This window comes from Semicossyphus pulcher, unplaced genomic scaffold, assembly GCF_022749685.1.
Source record: "Semicossyphus pulcher isolate SPU_LCO1_2020_fin unplaced genomic scaffold, fSemPul1.0.p SCAF_22, whole genome shotgun sequence".
Lineage (NCBI taxonomy): Eukaryota > Metazoa > Chordata > Actinopteri > Labriformes > Labridae > Semicossyphus > Semicossyphus pulcher.
This window is the reverse complement of record NW_027211696.1, coordinates 6,732,226-6,754,735: the sequence shown is the minus strand read 5'-3', so window position 1 is coordinate 6,754,735 and position 22,510 is coordinate 6,732,226. Positions and strand designations below refer to the sequence as shown.

Sequence of the window (22,510 nt, the reverse complement as noted above, 5' to 3'; positions counted from 1 at the left end):
TTTTCATTAAACTACACACATTGAGAAATTATTGCCTGACAAAGGTTGTGGATAATGGGGTAATGAGCAAATAATATTAATGTACCGAATAAAGCAAGATGTAGCAGGTGCAGGAAAGTGATATGCATCAAATAAGCAAACACATCATGTTAAATTGCTTTCTTTTGTTGTCCTTGGTCCAACCTATTAAGTCCATTATTTGTTTTCAAACACAAATGGTGAGCGGCTGCTGGCGACAGACCGGTTTGTTTTTTTGTTTAAGGCTGAAAAAGCATCTCCAAAACAAAGGCTAAATTCTGTGACCAGACACAGTGGCCCAAATAGCTCCTGCTGTCAAAAAATATATGTGTTGATTATTGAGTGTTTGTGAAAACAACACAGCTCCTTTACTGTGTGCCTATCACTGAATATGTAGGCACCGAGATGAATATTATCTACTGCAGGGCTCGGGCTTCATGTATTCAAAGCTGTCTGATGATAATAGTTGTGTATACTATCAAAAAATTAAAGTATGAGTCATTTTTCATCATTGCCCCGCAGCATGACTGTCATCAAAAACGTCATCATTCCTGTTAATGTGCTACTCTGTGGTAGCTGTTCCCGTCAGGCACAGAAGGCTGCTTCATCTTCCCCTGAAAATAGAACAAAAAAAGAGAGGGGGAAAAAACAGTGCATTTGCCAATACTAAAGTGGCTAGATCACGGACAGGGGAGTTTCTCTTTGCACACAATAAATGCTCACATGCTAAATAAGCTTAGCCTAAGATGTAGATAGGAAATGTGTAAAGAAATTACATAACCATCATTATTTACATACTCTGAAATAGTACAATGTTTTCACCGCTACTTTAGGAGAAGAAAAATCCATATTCTTTCTGATAATTTGTAAAAAAAAAAAGAAAGAAAGAAAAGAAAAAATAAGGAATAAAAAGTTTAAAATGTGTTTTTCTGTTTATTGACTGCCCCAGCTCACAGTCCCAAACTAAATACAGAGAGGATGTGTTACAGAAACAGGAGCCATGTCATGCATCTCTTTTGGCACTTTTTAACTTGATCAACAGAAACCTTAGAAAAAAGAGGAACACAATATTAAATAGCGGTAAAATTAATAAAAACAACCGTGGTCTTTTTTCTCTGTGTGAACAGTAACGTGCGCAGTCCTGAGGTATACCAGTTGGCAAAGCCTCACACGGGCTACATAAAAACATACAATGTCACGATGGATTAAGACTTGATATTAACTCAGCAGCAGCAGGAAAAAGGTGCACCATAAAAACATGAAAGAAAACCTACTCCTGCACCAAAACTGTTTTTGTTTTTTTCCCAAAGCATGCATGAGCTCAGATTTCAGGACAACAATCATGTAACAAATTATGAGAATGAAGAAAGTGACAGGTGTTACTCATCTTTCCGACTTGTTGCATAAAGTTATAACACGTAAGAATGCAAACAATTAGGTTTAGTTTGTGTGAGTGAAGCTAAACACAAGCCTGGATCCAAAATGCATCCAGAACACAATTAGAAGCAAAGTCCATGATTTAATTGAGCCTTCCAGTTTGACATTTTAGATGATGCAGAAACCTCTCTGTGCCCAGGCAGTCTTAATGGAAGTCACTGTTAAAGTAACCCATTAGAGTGTTCTTCAAATATAAAGGTGCATGTACATATAGCCTCTTTACATATTGTAAACAGAATAACTAAAATTACATATTGCACACACACCATAGACTGTATAAAAAGATGGACGACATGACAGCTCCCTAAAAGTGAAGCCAAAACATCTCTAGCGCCCCCTGCTGACTGGCTGCAGTCATAAAGCCCGCCTCCTCCATGTTAACAGATGGGACATGAGTCAAACTATAAAATCAAAATACACGACAAATACATGTTTCTCAAACATGGTTACTGTCATTATAGCTAGTTTTTAACATGCTGATTTATTTCCAAGTGTTCATTTTTCTGACAAGTTTATTTTTAATTAGTTATTTGATGTTATAAAAAGGATGATTGACAGCTCTGTTGACAAATACGGCTCCTGCAGCTTCTGGATTAGCAGAGCAGAGGACGATCGGCGAGAGGAGACGTAACTAAAATGTGTGTGTTTTGGTTAACGGAACTGGCTACAGCAGCTCCACCCGCCGATCTCTCACTGCATAACTCTGGCTCCAAATGACGTCACCATCGCAAGATGGCAGCGCCTATCGCGGGGGCTGTTTTGGCATCAATTTCATACAATGAGAGCAGATGGAGACGCGTCGTCCATCTATATTTCCAGTCATTGGCACAGACACAAACAAATGCAAAGACTGGCTGAACGGTTTGAACTGTTTGAATCTGCCAAAGACAATCATACCCGTGTTTCAAAGTGCATAGCAGTCTGGGACTGCAGCCCGACATGTGATGCTGCATCTGGAACTAACCCTGTAACATGCACGAAAACTGTCTTTGGTCGTTTTTGCAAGGCTTTTAAGATGATTTAATTACAAATTAATAATTAAAGAGTTATTTATAGGTTAGAAAATATACAGCCTGAAGAATTCAAACTTAATATCAAAAGAGTCATGGTGGTCAATCCTGCTTCATTTCCTGTATCAGGTTGTAAAGAGACCAGGTTAAATGTGATTTTTTTTAAGCACTATAGTTGTTTCACACCTCGCACACACACAAACATACACACATTATAGCCAAAACAAAATGCAGGAACACACACGTTACATTTATGTTTAAACCAAGCAAACTGCATTCACTCTTGAAATTCCCTGAAGTTTCTCACTAGTACAAAATAAAAATCTAAATTGGCCCCAGATCGACTCCTTCATCTGCTAACATTATATTAAAAGAGAGGTTATGTGGACTCCCTCCACCTACTGGCCAGGTAGCAAACGATTCACCATCACTGAATGTTCTACAGTAGTTGTTGAAGTGAAAAGGTGCACTCTCCGTTAAAAACAAACTGCATTGCATTAAAACCTAGCTGAGTACATGTTTGCCTCCTCCATGTTGTCCTCGTAGATGAGGTAATTTTTGATTCTAGTCAGTGATTAACGTCATTATTACCACCAGCACCTAGCATGTGCCTACGACAGCATCGCTACAGCCTACGTGACCATCTTCACCTACAGCTGTCAGCCTTTAACTACCTAGTTTGGGGGGAGAAACCGAAGAAGCGCTCCACTTTGTCTCTCTGTCTAATAAATACAGAACCAGCTTTAGGTTTCACAGTCAAGACAGGAGGGAGTGAGGGAGCGTCACACGGCCCGGCTCTCCTCCATATGTTGCAAACATGCACGCTGGGTCAGTCAGGGCTCCGTGTAGGGCAGTGAGGGGCTCGGAGGCACGCGCCATTCAGAAACTGACGAGGGATCAGTGTTAGGAAACATGTCTGCGTAGGGGTCAGCAGTGGTCAAGGGTTTGCGCCTCGTTCACAGTTTGAGCGCTTAGTTTGAGATGAACACGGTTCAGTTCTGTCAGTCCCTTTCGCCTCTGTGCAGGTCTGTTGCTGACCACCGTGCTTTTCTTCCTCCTCCTCCTCCTTAAGAAGCAGCTGTTCTTTCTCCAAGACGAACTCTAAGGTCGTGCTTGTGTCTGCTCCCTCCTCCAGCTCTCCCTCCTCTGCCAGGCGGAGTTTGATGTTCATGCCGACAGGTCTTTCTTTCTTATCTGGACAATGAGGAGAACAAATGATATGCAAAGTGAGGCCAGTTATATCAAACACTTAGGTAAATTTAAACTCACTTATTCCTATTGAAAAACTACAGTGCCGGGCTGTGCCCATAGGATTATATGAGTTTCATGTTTTCCACAAAAGTGCACTAAGCGTTCTAGTATTTTCATGGGATTTTATGACAATTACAAAAATGTGGGATATCCTCTAATCTTTCTCCTCCTGGTCCTCACCATGTCCCAGCTGCCTCTCCTTGGGCAGCAGCAGCACATCCACATTGTGATGTTCCTCCAGAGCAGCTGTGAGCAGGGCGCCCTCGCGGCTGAACACGAACACCAAAGGCAGGGCGATGTCCGCAGTGGAGTCGCCGTCTCCGACCATCTGGAAGAGGGGAGTCTCCTCGCTGTTGCTTCCTTCACGGTGGTCTGAGGAGGAGAAATAGGGAAGCATTGGAAGCATTTAAATTGTCTGGAAGTCCATTGAGTTTGACTGTCAGATAAAATGTGGTTCAAGCTCCTCTTGTAATCAGCCTCACCTATAAAGATGACTCCTATGGCTCCGGCCTCCTGCAGCTGACGAGCCTTTGCAGCGAACATGCAGTCACCACGCAGTGCCAGCGCAATATGGCCTTTAAGCTCTGCTGCGTTATCTATTGGCCCACATGCAGTGTAGGGGGAGGCTTTCATTATGGTGCCCTTCACCTGGAAAACAGTTTGAGAGTGTTATTGTTAGTTATTTCTTACATGCATGGAGATGAAGAGAAGTGCAGTTACAACAAAACAGGTCACATTTGGAAAGTTAGCTCACCCCGTGCTCCTGCTTGGTGAGGTCCATTCCGAACTTGGCCGGTCCCGCTGTGAGGACGGTCCTGCCCAGAAACGGGGGGGAAATGAGCTGAACAGCATGAGGCACCACCTCCTCCTCCGGCGCCTGGCTCAGCTCTGCCACAAGTTTGACCCGGTACACTCCTTTGTGCTCCTAGAGGGTGATGATGATTAAAAACAACCATCATTAGTCACTTGATTCATTCTGTTCCCAAAATGGTAAGCGTCATGATATGAAAGGGGGAATCTAATGCTGTCACCAGTTGACATTCTGTCATGTTATATTAGTGGATATTTGCACTTTTTACCGTTTTTTTTTTGTTGCATTTTAAAGCAGGAAATTTGTTACCTTGACCCAATCGACCCTTCGCTAAGTCCCTCTCTTGAACTGTCTAATCCTACGTTAGCAACCGTAACTAGGCTCAGGAAGCCTGTCAAGCTTTCAGAACAAGGAGAAATGCCGAAACTGTGTGAATAAGGAATCTGCAAGTCCGACAGCAGATATCCTCAAAGTTTAGAGGGGGTTTCAAAGTCCAAAAACTCGAGGAGAGATGTCAGACATGGATTAAAAATTGTGGAAGACAGTCAGCTGGTCTCAGCTTGTGATCCTGTCTGGCCTTCGCTACCACCACCGATGATATCGGCACTTTATTTTACCAGCCCTTGGTTTGTGCCATTGTTGTGGCAAGCTTGTACAGTATTTTGTGGGGCTTTCCGGTTGTGCCTTTAGGAGATCCAGTGTTTGGATCAAGGCCACGATATGCGAGCGACATCCTGACGCACTTTAAACAAAAGAAAAAAGTGGGATAATTTAGTTTTGCTAGCAATGGGCTAAAACATATGAGATAATGAAAGTTATAGGGAGTCATAGCTAAACGTTAGGTTAAAATAAAACAATATATTGACTAACCCTGCTACAACATTGTTGTTCCTGTATATGATTGTCCTTAACATGAACTGTCAAGACGTGGGTTGCCTGATGCTTACATTGGGACCAGTGAGCTTTTGCCTCAATATTATATTGTGGATGTAGCTTTCAAAACCGTATTGTCGTCCTCTTTCTCTCTGATATTTGGGAACTACTTTATCTAGAAATTTGCTATTATTTCCCTCGGAACATCTCTCACTGTTAAAGTTGAAAACGCCATACTATTTCCATGCCAGTGAGAAAGGGTGGGACTTAGCAAAGGGTCAATTGTAACTCCTTTAATGCAACTATTTAATCGGTAATCCAGTTACTGTGAGTGACATGTTTCCTTTTTCCCCTCACTGTTGGATCCTCATGATACCGGGTTATACTTATTGCTTACGTGCACACTAAACTCAGCGTAGCATAGCTGATGAGATAATGAAGACATCTATAAATAAAAATATCTTTCATTTGATTAAAGCAGCTTATGATTTTCTAAATCCATGCTGCTTATTTATGTAATTTGGAAGATATAATTGGCTCAACAGCCGGGCGTATATTTAACTTATTTTGACAGGGGCATTGAAGCATGCTAACAGCATACAAATGAATGGTTCAGTAATTTGTTTGAGTGCATCACTGGACTCAAAATCAGGTCTTAAACCAGGAACTGAAAATGTGTTTTGCATACTTTAAATTCTAAGTAGGTTAAAGAAACTTGAGCACACAAAACCTTCTGTATTACATCCTGGTGACCTTTGTATTTATTTCCTTTTACCAGCTAACAGTTTGCTGCACAGATTAAATTCTCCAAGGATATTTTCTGTTGCAGATGACAATGCAAACTGTATATTTGCCTAATGTTTTGGAGGTTTAAAGAGATAAAAAAAAGAAATAAATAAGGAGTGTAAAGTAACGAAAATACCTTCAGACTTCTGGTGTCTCCTGCCATGACCTCGTTCAACGGAGTGAGAGAAATGCCCATGCTTTTCAAGAACTCCACCGGCTCCATGCCGTTATCATGGAGCGGCAGTTCAATTTCCCTGTAATGTACAAACAGGTTAAAACTCAAGTAATCGCAGCCATAACCTCTAATGTGTGATTTTTCCTGCAGCTGGACACACCTGATAGGTAAAGGCTGGAAGGCTCGTCCCACCCCTGTGAGGTACTTGTAGCTGTCCCGGATGGTCTTGGCAAATGAAGGGTTGTTTGGGAACAACGTCTCTAAGCTGGGGCAGGAGTGTGTGAACAGATCTTCTTCTTGAGAGACAGGAACGGCCTCCTGAAGCACAGGAACAGTCACATCTCCAGAATGTAACAACACTCACAATGTCAATCAAAACGGCGATATATAATGAGCGTACCTGTGTTTGTGATAACGTGAGATCTCTCACTGTATCGTTGCCTGGACAGGGCGGCTTGGTTGTGGAGAGAGACACGGGGAGAAGGTGAGCCTCTGTGGTGAAGATGAAGTCGTCTATGTCAATTGGAAGCTCACTTTTCTCCGAAAACAGCAGGTACAGGTATTTAAACATCTCAGCCAGGAAGAACGAGTCCATCCTACACACACAGAAACAAGATATGTGCTCACATATTCATAAGAGGTATTTAAGGTTCCATTACAATGGTTATATTATTACCGGAAAGATGACACCTTCTAAGGATATGGCAGTTTGTACCTGTCTTCGTGGGTCCCAGTGCGGACGTCTTGAACAGCAGCAAACCCGCAAGGCACCCTGGCGTAGGCATTGAGCTTCTCCACGATGGACTGTCCCACTCTGAGGTAGTAGGGGTCGCCAGTGGCCTGCAGGAATCAAAACTTAGTCTCAACCACACATGGTGAATGTGAGAGTTTACTATAAAAGTGTGTTGTGCATGTATTACAAAGTGGAGTACTTTAATCAATTAGCCATCTTATAATGGACCTAAAGTTTCCACTTATTAAGAGAAAGGGGTCTTTTTATTTGAGTTTTTGTCAGGTGTTTCACCTTATAGAGGTAGTAGGTGCTTTCTGCAAACTCAGGTCTCAGTAGATGTTGGCCCCAGTGAACTCTGAACTCTGTAGTGAAAGCCTGCAGGGAGGTTAAACACAGGCAGTGAAATACATGAGTGACAGTGGCCTCCTCTGAGCGTGTTGTTATTACATCAATTAATTTAAAAAGTTAAAAATGTGACAAAGAAGATCAGAACCATTTATTGTATCTTAAATCAGTGTAATTAGTGTAGTAACTTGCTACAGCTGTTGATCTTTACTTTAGTATGATGATTTCCTATTGTAACTTGAAATGAGAATTAGGTTTGTGTGATATGACCATATATTCACTGATGAGGCTTTTCTTCTACTGTTTATGATGAGATAGTTATCCCGTCTGCTTCTATCAGGTTAAAACAGACGTGTTGATGAGAGAGGGCGCTTAATGGCAGTATTAGATTAACAGGATTTTTGCTAAACATGAAGGAGTTCCTTGATTGGTGGCACTAAATACTTTTAATCTAATTGATAAGAAAATAGGAGAACCCATCTGAATAAGGCTTTTCAAATTCTCTGTGACCAAGTCATCTTTGCTTAAGTCCCAAGTAAGTCTCAAGTAATTTGGTCCAAGTCTCAAGCAAGTCCCGAGTCATTTTTTCTTTGGCAAGTGAAGTTAAGTCACGTTGAGTCCTTAGTTAAGGCAAGTCAAGTCCCAAGTCAAGTAATTTTTTTCCACCCAAGATCCAGCACTCTTACCTGTAGTATCCGGTCTTTATAAAGAGAAAAGACAAGGTATTAGTAGCCCGTCTAATAATGACGGTCTGTTCAAAAAGTATGACAATGAATTGTATCGGTTTTATCTTGGCACAGACGCAGCCATGATGATGGTCTGGTCTGAGACCGTATTGAGTAGTAATGAGTACGACTGGTGAGGCTTCTCTTTGGGGAAAAAACATCAGGTAACGGTGGTCTTTGATGTTGCGTGTTGCCATAGCGAGGAGTTTGACTGACAGCCAGCCATCCAATCATGTCAATCACATACCGGGGAGCTGCAAACATACTTGATAGTTAGACAGAAACTTCACAATTGTATCTATTATTTATTTAACAACTAACATTCAAACTTATGAACACACTCAAGTCAAGTCAAGTCATTAACTTGCAAGTCCAAGTCGAGTCTCAAGTCATTTCTTTTTTGTCAAGTCACAAGTCATCAAAACACTGACTCGAGCTGACTCGAGTCCAAGTCACCATGACTCGAGTCCACATCTCTGGCCTGGGCTCTTATTTACTTTAATCTATAAACTCACCCTGCCTTTATTTGGGACAGGCATCTATACGAGACAAATCAGTTTTGTACAAAACTCTTGGACAGCAAAGATGGGGAAACTATAAAAAAAATGTTGGTTTAAACTTATGAACAAAATAAGGTTATCGACTAACATTTCAATTGCAAATCACTAATTTGAGCCTGCTCTGCGTGACAGCTGGTCTAAACCTATGTGCTGCACTGAGAGAAAGGGAGAGACTCCTATCTAAAAAAATTACTTAGGAGTGCTACGCAGACATGTAGGTCTGTAAAGCTGTCTAAGCACACGAGTACATGTTTTGTTTGTTGTTTAATGCATACAGTATACTGTAAGAAAGAGAAAACCCGTTTGTTATCATCGTTATTTCAAACTTTATTCCCATCTATAAAGCGAGCAGCAAAGTGCTTCCCAAACCTCCTGTCACTCACTGTGGTGTAAATGTCTTAATTAGTTTAGACTCTGAGGTGCTCGCGTGCTGTGGTATACAGGCTTCTTATTGAGACCGCCTGAGTTTAATTTGTCACACGTGCAGCCACACCCGGCGAGTAAAAGGGACTCAGCGGTTATTTGAAGTTTTACAGTTTGTTTACTTTAATATAACATTTCTATAAAATAACCTGCCACTACTCAGCGTTATAATCAGTTCATCTTGCACATACTGTATACTATTAAACATAACACAAAGAGCAGTGATGCTTTACCTCTGGAAGAAACTTGTGCTGCTTGGTGACTTGGTAAAGCATTTCATGAGTCTCAATAGCTGGCTTCAGATCTCCTCTCAAAACCTGTGTGAAACCAAATGTCAGTCCATAAACACGTGTGCTACAGTTCCTGAGCCTTCAGTGTTTTAATTGGTAGTAATTATGATTAATTGAGTGCAATCTTAAGACAGGATCCCTGACCTGTAAGCCAGGGAAGAACGCCAGGAGAGAGTCCATCCAGCTGCGCACGCTCACAGTGGGGTTGTGCATGTGCACATTGAGCAGCAGGGGAGGCTGGCTGATGTACTTCATAATGGCACTGTAGTGCTGCGACAGACAAACATCATGAAAAATATATAAGCACTGACTTAAAACACAATCACAGTATTAAGAAAATGGCCAGTAGGTGATGATGTGGCGACAGAGTACATCAGGTGACATACTGGATACGGGACGTAGTGATGGAGAACTTACAATGTTGAACCTCTCTAGAAAGACGTTGTCTCCTAGAAGGATGTAAGCCTTCATCAAGTATTCATAGTAAGAGTCGATACCAGCACCAACTCCACTGTCTGCAAAACAACAGAAGTGAGAAGACAGTCATATCATTTTAATATGCTTCATGTGTATAGCTGTGTATAGACTTCATTATCAAAAGGGATGGGCATTGTTAGGATTTTATCGGTACCGGTGCCGATGCTGCTTATCGATACTCTTGTCGATACTACTCTCCATTATTTGGTAATAAACATGTCTTTATTAGGGTGTCTGATAATGTGCCTCTGGAAGGGGGGTTGTCACTGGGGTTAAGGGCTGTGGTCATCTCCCTACAAGAACAACAGTTAACATTAACAGTAAATGCAGTAACAGAAGCAATCATAAGCAAAACAAACTCCTTTTCTGGCTGTACCTAAACCAACTGGACTCCACTGTAGTTAAGTAAATCTTTTACAATAATTGTTTTTATGATGTCGATATTTTAAGCAAAAAAGTACTCTATTTAAAGTATATTATGCCGTATTTCCTGCATTCTCAACTATATTGTAGTGTTTGTTCTCAAACTACTTTAATCAGCTCATCTTGCTTCTCTTGAGTTACTTTTCCTGAGGCGTGTCCCGCCCTGCCTCTTTCTGTTTCTCTTCCCCTATATGTCCGCTCTGCTGACATTCATCATGAGCTGCTGCACAACTCGCATTTTGAGTTTTCTGCCCGGGATCCTGTTTTTATAGCAGCAGGTGAGTCGCACGTGAAGGAGGCTGATTGTTAAAGACGTCCCGTGTCGAAACGAACAAAACCGACATGGTTTGACACAGACACTGCACTTAGAATCTCTTAAACAGAGCCACAACAAGGTCCATATTAACAAGAGATACGTCACTACTTTATCAATGCATTTACAGGAGGGATGTACTCAGCAGACATCTGTGTGTGTGTGTTTCTCTTACGAGAGGCTGCTCGCGACCGGAGAGGCAGAGGCAGCAAGCCAACAACAGTGACTGAAAAACTACAGGCTTATAAGAACCACATGTTTTAACTGCATTTGTAGTTTGCCATCGGTGCCAGCGGGATTCATCATCACTGAGGGACAAATGCGAGCTACGTTAGAATGAAACGGATATAAATACAGATAGGAGCACCGTTTGTCCCTGAGCTTATCGGTACTTTCAGTCGTGACCAATCAGATACCGGAACCAAAAAATACTGGTTCTCGATACCCATCCCTAATTATCAATGCTCTGTATTGTGTCGATCCTTGGGCTGTGTGACCACTTGTCTATACATAAGCTTTAACTCTTTTACACGATGCATGCGTTTGCTCATATTGCCTCACCCCTCCGCACCCATTCTTCATTATGGATGTTGATGACAGTCCCCACCAGGTCGCTGCCTCTCTGTCTCCTGTCCCACAGGACGTCCAGAGCCTTCCTGGCATTCTCCTACAAAGTAAACATTAAGCGTTTCCAGTAAAAAACAATTGCACCATTCATATATAATTGTATCTTTCAGCAACTAGCATCAATTACAGCCAACAATATTTTAAGTAATGTTCTGTAGAGGCAGAGGGGGGTAATACCTCAAACACAGTCTCTCCTGACAGTCTGCTGAGGGCAGCAAACTCCAGGATCATTGTTCCAGCACACGCCGTGCAGGTGTCCGATTCAGTGCCCGTGCGTGAAAGAGGGTTCAGGACTCCGTACCGCAGATTCACCTGGAAAAACGATCAATTAAAAATGAATCTTTAGTCAAATGTTTTCATGCTTCATCTGCAACATTGCGTCAGCTATTTGACAAAAAGGGATACCTTAGGGTAGGGAAGGCCACTTGTGGTGTTAAAGGCAGGCAGTAATCGATGACCCAGCTCTTTGGCCATGTGTAGGAGCTCATCCTGATACCACTGCATCCTCTCCCCACGCTGCCGCAGCAAGTCGGCCATGACATGAGCTCCCAGAAGACCTCTGACAGAATCACATGAAGGATAAATAAATATCGTCTTTCAAAACACACGGATGGGATGAGATAGTTGTTATTAAAAAAAACATGTGGGTATAAAGAAAGTAAAATAAAATTGATACCCTAAAACTCTGATGTTGGTCTCAAATACAGACACCACCACATCGTTGTCCAGGCGGACATCCCTCACAGCCTTCTTCACTGCGTCCTCAAATTCATCAAGCTTGTTCAACACCTGCTCACACATACACACAGAGACAGGAGCAAATATATTCACTGTCAAAAAGGGGGGGTATTAGATTATACTATTTTTAAGCCTGTAAACAGAGGAGAAGCAAGGACTCACCACCAGGGTGTCAAGGGTGTCAATCAGTGTGAGAGAAAACCTGCAGAGAAGGAGGAGGAGATGTTATAACAGATCCTTTTGCACAGCACAGCTGAGCTGCTGTCCCACTTTGTCCCTGATCCAGTTTTATTTGTAATGAGCCGCAGACTGTTAAAAATGTGCAGTGAAATTACATTATGCAACAAGGAACTTTGTGGTACATAATTGCAATGATAGTTTAAGTCCATGATTTATTGCCTCCATGTAACACTCACTGACTTAAATTAGCATCTAATTAATGTGTTCTAGTAAAAGTGGGCCAACGACTCCATGTCGAATTTAATCTGTTTGAAACAGCACAGTGATATAAAAGACAACGAGTTGTCTTCTTCTACAATTTAATTAACATTACATAAATATCTTATTTTCCACATTACTTATTTGCTCTCATTAATACTTATTCTGGACATGATGTTCTTTAATTTAGTCATGCATGACAAAATGGAAAATCTGCTTCAATGTTTTTGTTTGTTTTTAAAGTTTATTTTTGGACAGCTGAACACTGACATTAAATACGGGGTGTAGAGAGTGGGGGATGACGTGCACCAAATGATCAGCAGACCAAGAGTCGAGCCTGCGATCAATGCAACAAGGAGCCTCTGTACGTGGGTCACCTGCTCTACCAACTGAGCTAAACCAGCAGCCCTGCTTCAATGGTTTTATGTAAGAAAACACTTAAAGGTGCTTTGCTAATTTCAAGCTTAATTTCCCCTCTGTGATACCTGTAGAGTAGCATAGCATAATTTACAGTTTAAAAAACTCACTGGTGCTCTGTGCAGGCCCTCATACAGCTTCTGCCTCAAACAACTCAGTCAGCTCTGTCCCTTTAAGGAACCCCACCCCGACAAACCCACTTTCCTCTGATTGGCCAGCTCAACAAAGCCCAAAGTGCAGCCTGTAGAAAAAATTGTGTGAAACCTGGCGTTCCGGCAGACTGAGCTGAGAAGCCTGGGGATTCCTCCAACATACTTTTACCTACAGATTTGAAACTTCAGTAACTGTAGATGTTGGACTATATTCCCACTATAGGTTGTTACTTAATGGTGAACTTACTTTCCCAAGGAGTCATCTATGTCTCCTCTGTTGGGCTCCTGGCCACGGACTCTCCCCCTGCAGCTTAGAGGCATCAGCTCGTCTGCTGGATACGCATATTTCTGCAACATAAATAACAGTTATTGTCCTGCTGCTCCGTTTGACAGTTCACAGCAAAGGTGTCATTAAGGAAAGACAGCTGGAGGGTGGGAAAATATGTAGGCCTGAGGACGATCACTATTCCTAATTTCTTACTATAAGTAACAAAAATGACAATAAAGAGAAAAAAAAAGAGTTACCAGAAAAGTTAAAGGTAAAAAATACTGGCTTACATAATATATTACAGGTCCTTAAACTCTCTAATGTTGAAGAATTCAGTATTCCAGCAATACTGAGGACAAGAACTGTGCGTCAATAAGGGAACTAAAAAGTGCAGAAACCGTATAAATTCAGTGTAAATACTAATTATAGAAATTGATATTGTGGGTTTCTTTCAGAGCCAACAACAGCATTTCATTTTAAATGGGAGAATCTCTCCTCTGTGTGTATCCTGTACGCACCTTATATGAAATATATTTAATGCAAGTTTCACTTCTTTTATTCTCTCTGATCCCTCAAGTGGACAAAATCCTCCATCAATACTATCAAGACTGCCATGAATGTCACATTATGTTCTACTGGCAGTGTTACACAAGGATGACACTTTAAACCGTCTTTACACAATGAGCGTTGCTAGTGTCTTGCCCTCTCGAGCTGTACTTAGCTCCTACTAGTTACATACACTATTACATCACAGTAAATAACTTACCATGTAACTGCCATAAGCGTGGTCAAACATTTCAATAATCTGGTCCCTGTAAAAAAGGAAAGTTATGTTTTTATTACACATGAAAATGACACAAACAGTGTTATATTTTTTAGAACAGATCATAGACTTCCACAGCCGCAGATTCACAAATACATTCATGTTATACAGTACATCCTTACCTGATTACAACCTTCTCCTCTGGTGTCATGATCTGGCTCTCTTGACATTTCGTCCAGCCAAGGAAAATGGTGATCAGTAGTGTCTTCAGCATCATCCCAGAGCCAGAAGAATGGGTCATCCCCCAGCACAGTTTATTTCCTATTCTCCCCATGTGGTCCTGCCTCAGGTTAAACTTTGATATGGACAAACAGACTCCTGTCCTTTGTCCAACTCCCACACAAAGTCAAACAGTCCAGCAGGCACAGCTGTCCTCCTTTAGAGCCCCTACCATCCTCATCGTTGATAAACAGTCATTAGACGTTAGCTACCTGTCAGCTCCATATTTCCACTGTAGGTGATCCAGTATTGTTAAAGCCACCACGTGCCCACAGAACCCCTCAGCTGACCGTATCCATGTAAACAATAGAGGCAGCTAGCTTCAGCTGAGCTTCGATAAACAATGGCTGCTGACGTTAGCCTGTAAAGAAAAGCCAACCCGCAAAGCAGTGTACAGTTAAAGATAGAGAGAAAACACTAATACAACAAAGAAATGTAAAGCAGTACGGATACAATATTTAGGCAATACAAAATTGAATGGCACAGCGAGACAGTGAAGCTAACGCTTGCTAGCTATCACAGTGCTGGGAGGCTCCCTGACGCTAGTTAGCTAACAAGTTGCTAGTTCGCCGTCAGCAAAACAGGTTGTATTAATCTTAATGCATAAGAATAAACGTGAACTATATCTCAACAAATTAAAATTTCACTTACCGTGTAAACTGATTGTCGTACAGTTAGATGGTCGATGACACGTCGCCATGTATCACTACAGGCATAACGTTATAGTACTCTGACGTCGAGTACCGAGCTGTCAAAGACCAGGCAGGCTCTGTCGGTCTTACCCCCGCGTGTAATGCCCTGATTATTGACTTTCAGGAAAGCTTTACTCCCACAAAATCTAACGAACGCTGTCCCATTCTGCATATCCCACTTTTAAAGTGGTTACATATATAGTTAAAGAAGGTTTTGAAAAGGGTGATGCCTTGGTATGCGGTTTGACAATTTAACTGACGTCTAATTGTTGTCCTAACAGAGGTATAAGGTTACCTAGCAGGATGTACACAGGCAAAAATCACATTCATTCAGTAACAGACATGCGTCACATGGTAGGTGGAGTCAAGGAGGATGGATTTGTATACTTCATAAGGCTTATCATCATATTTGACTATTGCTCGAGTCATAACGAAAGCATACATCTGAATTCCCCACGTATTTTGTCTTATGTAAATTATCCAAGAAAGATATGATATATTTGACTGTATTTTGCAGTCAGTTACCACACATTGTGTTTCCATCAATAACAGAGTGAACTTGGAACATGCTCACACTGACTAAGAGAGCCATGAAAAGTAGTTTATCCATACAGTGTTATAATGCACAAATCCTAATTTCGTATCCCCCAATATTTCCCAATAACCCCTGTCTGCAGCACGCGGAATGGGGCGGGGTCAGATGTGGGCGGAGCTGGACAACAGATGGGCTGGGTCAGACGTGTATCGGATAGCATGACACGCACAGCACCATCTGCTGGATGAGCGCAAGAAGTAGAAATATGAACATGTATTTCCACGTATGAAATATAAAATATATAAAGGAATTAATTTTAAAGCTCTTTATTGTTTGGTCTTTTAGTTCATTTAAGTAAGTCATTATTATATTACTGTATAATCAGGACACTGTATTGAAGTCTGCGCATGCATCCGCACATCGTCCTCCCTATTAATCACTAACTAAGATTTTATCCATCCCCCATTTATCATAAACCAATTTTCTATGAGAACAATAACATCAATTAGCTTAAGTTTATTAGCGTAGTAGTTGAAGGTCATCAGAACAATAAAATCCTATAAATAGAGATTTGTTTAGAGGATGAATGCAACGACTTGAGGAGCTGAGGTGACAGGGATCCGTGTTTGCTAAATAGCCTCTTTGAAGCAATGATTTTTCAGATGAAACATCATCATGACACATCACAATCTCACTGTTCCTCATCAAAAAGAGGCCCCTTCTGTAGTTTGTACTTCTCACCTCAAGATGTCACCACTCTTTCTCTCCTTGCAGTATGCATCTTATGGATGTATTTAAACAATTGATCAGTGAAGTTATTTCTGCTCAGATGCATCAGTGACCGCAGTCTGCCCTCAAGAGGACATGTCTATGTCCTTTGATAATAAATGTCCAGGCTCTGTGTAGGATGCTAGATGACACAACTCTTCTGGTGTGCGTTATAGGCATCTAGTTTTGCAGCGTGCAGTTAATCCCGTCGTTGATGGTCTGGTTTGCTTCTGTAGGTCATATAGAGTAATCACAATGCTCACATGAGCTTTAAGTAGGCATATCAATTTCAAATTATTTACACCTAAAAATCTGAGTATTTAAGGGCTGCTAGAGAAAATTGAGAACCTGTTTTTAGATTTAAAAAACGTGACATCAACATAAAGTAATTTCAGCAATAAAATCAGGAGATAAGGCCGATTAGGAACATGTTTTATCTCAATTTCCTTCCTCTTTCTCCCTGACTCATGTCGTTGCCCTGTCTGGAGGGTAAACATGTCCTTGAACCTGCAGTAGTTTATTACAGAGCTTGACGGGTTAAAGCAGCTACAGTTTTCATCGTTTACACTAAAACTATCGCGATGTTTGAGATTTACAGTACACATTCTTCTACTGATGTGGGCAGATTGTTGCGTAAGGGAGTCAAGTTACACAGACGGAACAGTATAAACCCAGCTGCTTTCTGTTTCTGTATGAGACTTGTGAGAGGGCAGATACTGTTGCTGTTTACATATGAGGAGGAGTTTATGAAAACCGTCTCCATGATTCAACTTCCTGCAGCTAATAATGGGCGTTGCCTTCCAAACTTGTCCGAAAGGTGTGGCGATTCAGGCTCACTGTGAAATTCCTACTCTGACATCAATCCTGCCCTCTCTCTAAGGTGAGACAGAAGTACTTCTTTTGACTTTTAATCATAGTATTTAAACAACTATTTATCGTCTGTCTGAGAGCAATGTGTTTTCATGCTGCGCAGATTGGGAAAACTGTATTTTAGACTGCAGTAGTCGACATTTTATGCCCTTCTATTCACTTACACGTGTTTACTCGACTAGGTTGCCTGAGTCATTTTAACTGTCGAATGAGGGGAGTTATTGTGCACGTAGAGGAAGACATGTCAAAGAATAATCGAGGAAATAGTTCATCTTAGTTCATAAAGTTGATGCCCAAAGTGTTGGCAAAGGAATGCGCAAAGATCACAGATGCTTACAATTTGTTCTGCTGTCTTCTCCCTAGTTTGAGGCTTCTACAGCTACAACCATGTCTGTTTGGGTGAGTAGTTTTAAGCTATCTGTGAGTGATAATGTGAGATTTTAGGCTCAACATAGGTGTAATATAGGTGATAATTTGAGCATATTTGTTGACTTGTATTATAGGATGACTTGGACCTGCTCTTGGACTCCCCCTCCTCACTCACTGTCACAGTAAGTTGGACAAACACTTCCCAAACACAGTGTGCAGGATTATTGAGATGATAGAGATAGATTGTGCAATAGAAGTTCCTACTACGTAATAACTGTCAGTAGTGCTGTCATTTTAATTGCTACCATTACTTCCTGCCTACTTTTGTAGATGACTATTGCAATATTGTTTTTCTATCAGGCGCTGTCTCTTTCGCATAAACCCATACAATTTGTACTGTATTTTTTTGAGCTATCTGGCTCTATAATTTCCTTCTGGATTTATAAAGTTCTATCTTATCATTTACAAAGTGGCTAATGTATTTGTAGTTATTATGTACGAGCCTGTGAGCGTGTTTCTTTGTCATCAGTCCAGTGCCAGAGGGACAGTGAAGGACAAGCCAAACTTCAAAGTGGAAGAAGATGTGTCTGCAATCAGGAAGGCCATAGAGGGCATTGGTAAGTTAATACTTTACCGTTATCAGTATATCTCTAAGTACTCTACTATATGAGACACTATATGTAAAGCACACCAACTGTCAGAACTAGTTTTTGTAGGTAAGCATGTCTGTTGTGTTCCTGTTCTTTAAAGGTACGACAGAAAAGACACTCGTAGAGGTGTTGACCCAAAGAAGTAATTACCAGCGTCTACTGATTGCCAAGGCGTATGAGAAAGCCACAGGAAGGGTATGGATATAAACAGGCTTAGTATTAAATATAAATTCTTAGGTACGACGGTGGAGTAATATTTTTGTGTTATCATGCTTCCTCCATCAGAAGTTAGTAGCTGACCTAGAGGGCGACACTCACGGAGACTTTGAGGACTTGTTGGTGGCGTTGGTAACACCTCCTGATGTCTACGACTGTCGTGAAGTTATCGCAGCCGTCAAGGTGAGATTGTGTTGCAACAAAAGAAACTGAGGCCTGCCGATGTACCAAGACTACGACGTGCAGAGACTCTTTCTTTGCAGACATTTTTCTGTGGGGCTTTATTTAAAGAGTAAAAAAAAAAAAGGCATTTCTACAAGTTAAATTTGTTTAAACGGACATTTAGCACCATATTTGTTTATATTCAAGAAAAGCCCTCCACTGTTATAATCAGGCTGAATGCCACTTCATTTTTACTCTATTATCAGCCAGTTGTGTATTTCACATCATGTCTTTATCTCTTGTAGGGTGCAGGGACCACAGAGAGCACGCTGACTGAAATCTTTGCCTCGAGATCCAACAGACAGATCAAGGCCATTGCTGAAGCATATCTTGCAGGTTAGTCTCTTCAACAGAAGGTATTTGTAATTTCACTGATAGTGAAACAGTTGACTAATTTCCTTGATGCAATGTGACTGAATTGTTGTGAAATTCTTTGATGCTTCTTAATGCAGAAACTGGTCGAGCTATGCTTCATGATCTGCAGTCAGAGGTGTCTGGAGATTATGCCAAAGCACTGCTCATCCTGGCTGAGGTACTGTGAATGAATCTTTAAATGTTAACATGCTGCATACGCACATTTCTATTCCAACATTCTTTCATATCAAAAAAATAAACCTACAGATTAAAGTAAAAAAGCTCAGGCTGGGTGTTGAAGCTTCCCTTTCAAAGTATCCATTGAGGGACTTATTGTTTTTTAAGACACTTGAAATTATTAGGTGGAGTTGTGACAACCCTGTTACTCTTAATACACTTAAGGTCCGGAGGTTAGTGTGTCAAATTGAGGCAAGGTCAAAATTGACATCTGTCTTCACCCCTTTTGTGAACAATCCTGATTTCCAGCCTGGGTTGTGTGATGCTGCTTTTAGACAGTGGCATTAATAGACTGAAAGACTTCTTAGGCAGGACTTCTTTCATTATTTGCAGATAAGGCAGTATATAATGCACAGCACATTAGTTGATAACCTTGAAAGATCTCCTGTTGAAAAATGTTTATTTCTAACAACTGGTAGGACGTCTGTTCTACAAGGCTATAAGTTCTGCACCACTCATTACTTTACAGGGGCTTAAGGGCACATGGGAGAAGGAGCAGATGCAACTGAAGATGAAAAGTGGAATAATATTTTGAGACATGCTAAATTAATTCTGCAATCGTACCAAAGCAATGCAGTTAAAGATCGTACACAGAATGCATATACAGTATCTCCCAACTGTAGACATCATTTTAATCCTACTCTGTCGCCCGTGTGCTTCAAATGCAAGACCGAAATTGGTACTCCTACTCATTGTCTTTGGTCATGCTGGAAGCTGCAAAGCTTGTCCACTGTGCTATTTGAAACTGAAAAAATGTTGGACCCAGTGCCCCTCATCCTGGGCCTCCCAAGCAGATATGCAACATCAAAAAACCACAAGAGACTATACTGTATTCTTACTTATGCCGCGAGGAAGAACATTTTATTACAGTGGATTAATGAAAAAGCACCAACTGTTAAAGGCTGGCGGAGTGCTCATTCATTTGGTGCCATTAGAGTACCTTACATGCATACTACATTGAAAAACAGACCACTTATATAACATTTGGGAATCTGAGCTGGTGTTCTGTGTTGTTTTTTTGTTTCTATTTTTCTGTCTTTGTTTTCTCTTCTGTGGATTTCATAATGCATCTTTTACATGTTATAAAAGTGAAAAACTAATAAATATATTGTTAAAAATTGCCTTAAAAATGTTGATAAAATATGAACCTACAATTATAATGGATTATTCTAAGTATCAGTTCTCCTGTTTATCCTCGCAGGGCAAGAGAGACGAGAGCACCAATGTGGACGCAGCCAAAGCTAAAGCAGATGCTAAGGTACACTCGCAATAATGAAGTCACCCCTGGTTACTCCACCATATTTAGAGGTCTTGTTTTCAAACAGTACCTCTAACAGGCTTCTGTGGCTACAAAAACAAAAAGCATGCAGAGCTTCTTCAATTGTTATTTTGACATTCTTAGCCTGACCCGATTCAAGTCTGAACATGCTCGACATGCCAAGACTGTCCCTTGTGTTACAGCCACGGGATATTGTATAAACTCCTGTATTAGTATGTATATTCAACCTTTCTTTTATTCCACTCAGGCCCTGTATGAAGCAGGAGAAAATAAGTGGGGAACTGATGAGGCAAAGTTTATCGACATCCTGTGCCACAGGAGTATTCCCCAGCTCCGACAGAGTGAGTACACCTCTTACATGTTTTCTATAGATGTTAGAAAAGACCAGACTACGAGCCTTATCTGTGAGGTTGAATTTACATCAGCAAAATAGCGCTTTGAGCTAAATGCTAATGCCAGGATTCTCATGCAAAGCAGCACTATGTTTGCTATGTTCACAATCCTAGTTGGGCCTGCTAGCGTGCAAACATGAGCTTATTAGTTTCAAAATATTAGTTTATTTATGTAACACCTTAAACAGGAGAAAAAGGGTGGTATTTAATGCTCTGTTGTGTTTTGGCAGCTCTGGTCGAGTACAAGAGCCTTAGTAAGAAGACTCTGCAGGAGAGCATCGAGAGTGAGATGTCTGGAAACCTGGAGAAGATACTAGTGGCTGTTGGTGAGAAAAATGCATCTCATTGTTATTATATTTCTGACCCCAACATTTTATGTACTTCATTTTCATGTGTGTTAAAGTAATCACTACAAAAACTGAATTTCATTATGTTTTTTTGTCTAGTAAAATGTGTGAAGAGCGTTCCTGTATACTTCGCCGAGAGGCTTTTTAAGAGCATGAAGGTAAAGCTGTACTGTCCATCTGTATTATGCAGGCCCCCATTCTACCAACATAATCCACATATTGTTCGATTGTACCCCGTCCTCTTTAGCTACAGCAGACAGTCGCGTTCGTCAGCGGTGGCGTGGAAAGGAATGTTAAGCTTCTGTTTTATTGCTGCTGCTTTGACATAATAGTGTAAATGTGTCAACACACATGTAACTGCAGACAAAGGCAGCCATTTTTGCTGAGGGATGTATTCATATACGTTATTTCTCTAAGCTAAGGAAGAATAGATTCATCCATGTGCAATTTGTGCCTTTTCTAATTGCCTAATTTGACTTTGTCAGGGTGCAGGGACCACGGAGTCCACTCTGACCAGGATACTTGTGTGTCGCTCAGAGATCGACTTAATGGACATCCGAGCCGAGTACAAGAAGCTTTTTGGATGTTCCCTGTACACACAGTTAGAGGTCGGTACACGCACCCACAGAGCTGAAATGTAAAATGGTCACTACACTCTTTCAGTCGAAATGTTGTGGTAAACATTTCCTGTTATTCCCCCCTCTCTCTCTCTCTCTCTCTTCATGTTTGTGCAGTCTGAAGTGTCTGGGAGTTTTGGTGAAACCCTCAAACATCTTTGTGGCCAAGACGAGTAGCTCCTCCCGACTCCTGGGATGAGAAACGTGATGAGAAGTGAAGCTTTTCCCCCCGTAGCAGATGGGAAGAACCACATCTAATGATGAGAAGGACCAGTCGCTGACTTTTCCAATAGCGTGATACATTTGTAGAACTCGGCTGGAACTAAACACGTAGAAGCGCTTCTTAAAGAGGAATTCCAGTAATGTCCAACCAGACATCCATGTTTTAAAAGTAGTTTGCTGAGGCATAAGAAGATGCTGTTTAGTGTCTGTTTGAATATATAAAACAGTTTGTATCCCTGTGACTAAAGCTGTTATCAACTGATCCTTTCTTACTTAAAAACTATTTTATCTTCTTGTATATTTTAACATATCAAATACACAAATGACCAATGTCCTTACTTTCAAAGAAAATAAAGATGTTTTCTGCGACTTAATGTGAGTGAGCAAAGAAATACAAGGTGACACAGT

General features: G+C 41.1%; 2 protein-coding genes across 2 annotated transcripts; one reads left to right on the top strand and one right to left on the bottom strand.

The window, feature by feature from the left end:
- Nucleotides 1–945: 945 nt before the first annotated feature.
- On the bottom strand, nt 946–15,071 carry LOC138602280 (ER degradation-enhancing alpha-mannosidase-like protein 3). Its single transcript, XM_069673730.1, has 21 exons — nt 14,984–15,071; nt 14,236–14,693; nt 14,057–14,102; nt 13,270–13,370; nt 12,178–12,217; nt 11,954–12,066; nt 11,683–11,836; nt 11,455–11,589; nt 11,212–11,317; nt 9,855–9,952; nt 9,582–9,707; nt 9,381–9,464; nt 7,386–7,469; nt 7,077–7,201; nt 6,762–6,957; nt 6,522–6,679; nt 6,323–6,440; nt 4,471–4,641; nt 4,199–4,364; nt 3,897–4,088; nt 946–3,659 (listed from the first exon to the last, which is right to left on the bottom strand). The coding sequence occupies exons 2-21, from the start codon at nt 14,385–14,387 to the stop codon at nt 3,403–3,405; spliced, it is 2,622 nt and encodes an 873-aa protein (XP_069529831.1). The 5' UTR covers nt 14,388–14,693; nt 14,984–15,071; the 3' UTR covers nt 946–3,402.
- A 1,970-nt stretch (nt 15,072–17,041) lies between these two features.
- Nucleotides 17,042–22,501, top strand: anxa3b (annexin A3b). The gene is made up of 14 exons (XM_069673410.1): nt 17,042–17,207; nt 17,561–17,596; nt 17,701–17,748; nt 18,096–18,183; nt 18,317–18,411; nt 18,502–18,615; nt 18,900–18,990; nt 19,107–19,186; nt 20,447–20,503; nt 20,772–20,865; nt 21,147–21,242; nt 21,363–21,421; nt 21,749–21,871; nt 21,998–22,501. Exons 2-14 carry the CDS (start codon nt 17,585–17,587, stop codon nt 22,055–22,057), a joined length of 1,017 nt encoding a protein of 338 aa, XP_069529511.1. The 5' UTR covers nt 17,042–17,207; nt 17,561–17,584; the 3' UTR covers nt 22,058–22,501.
- Nucleotides 22,502–22,510: the final 9 nt, after the last annotated feature.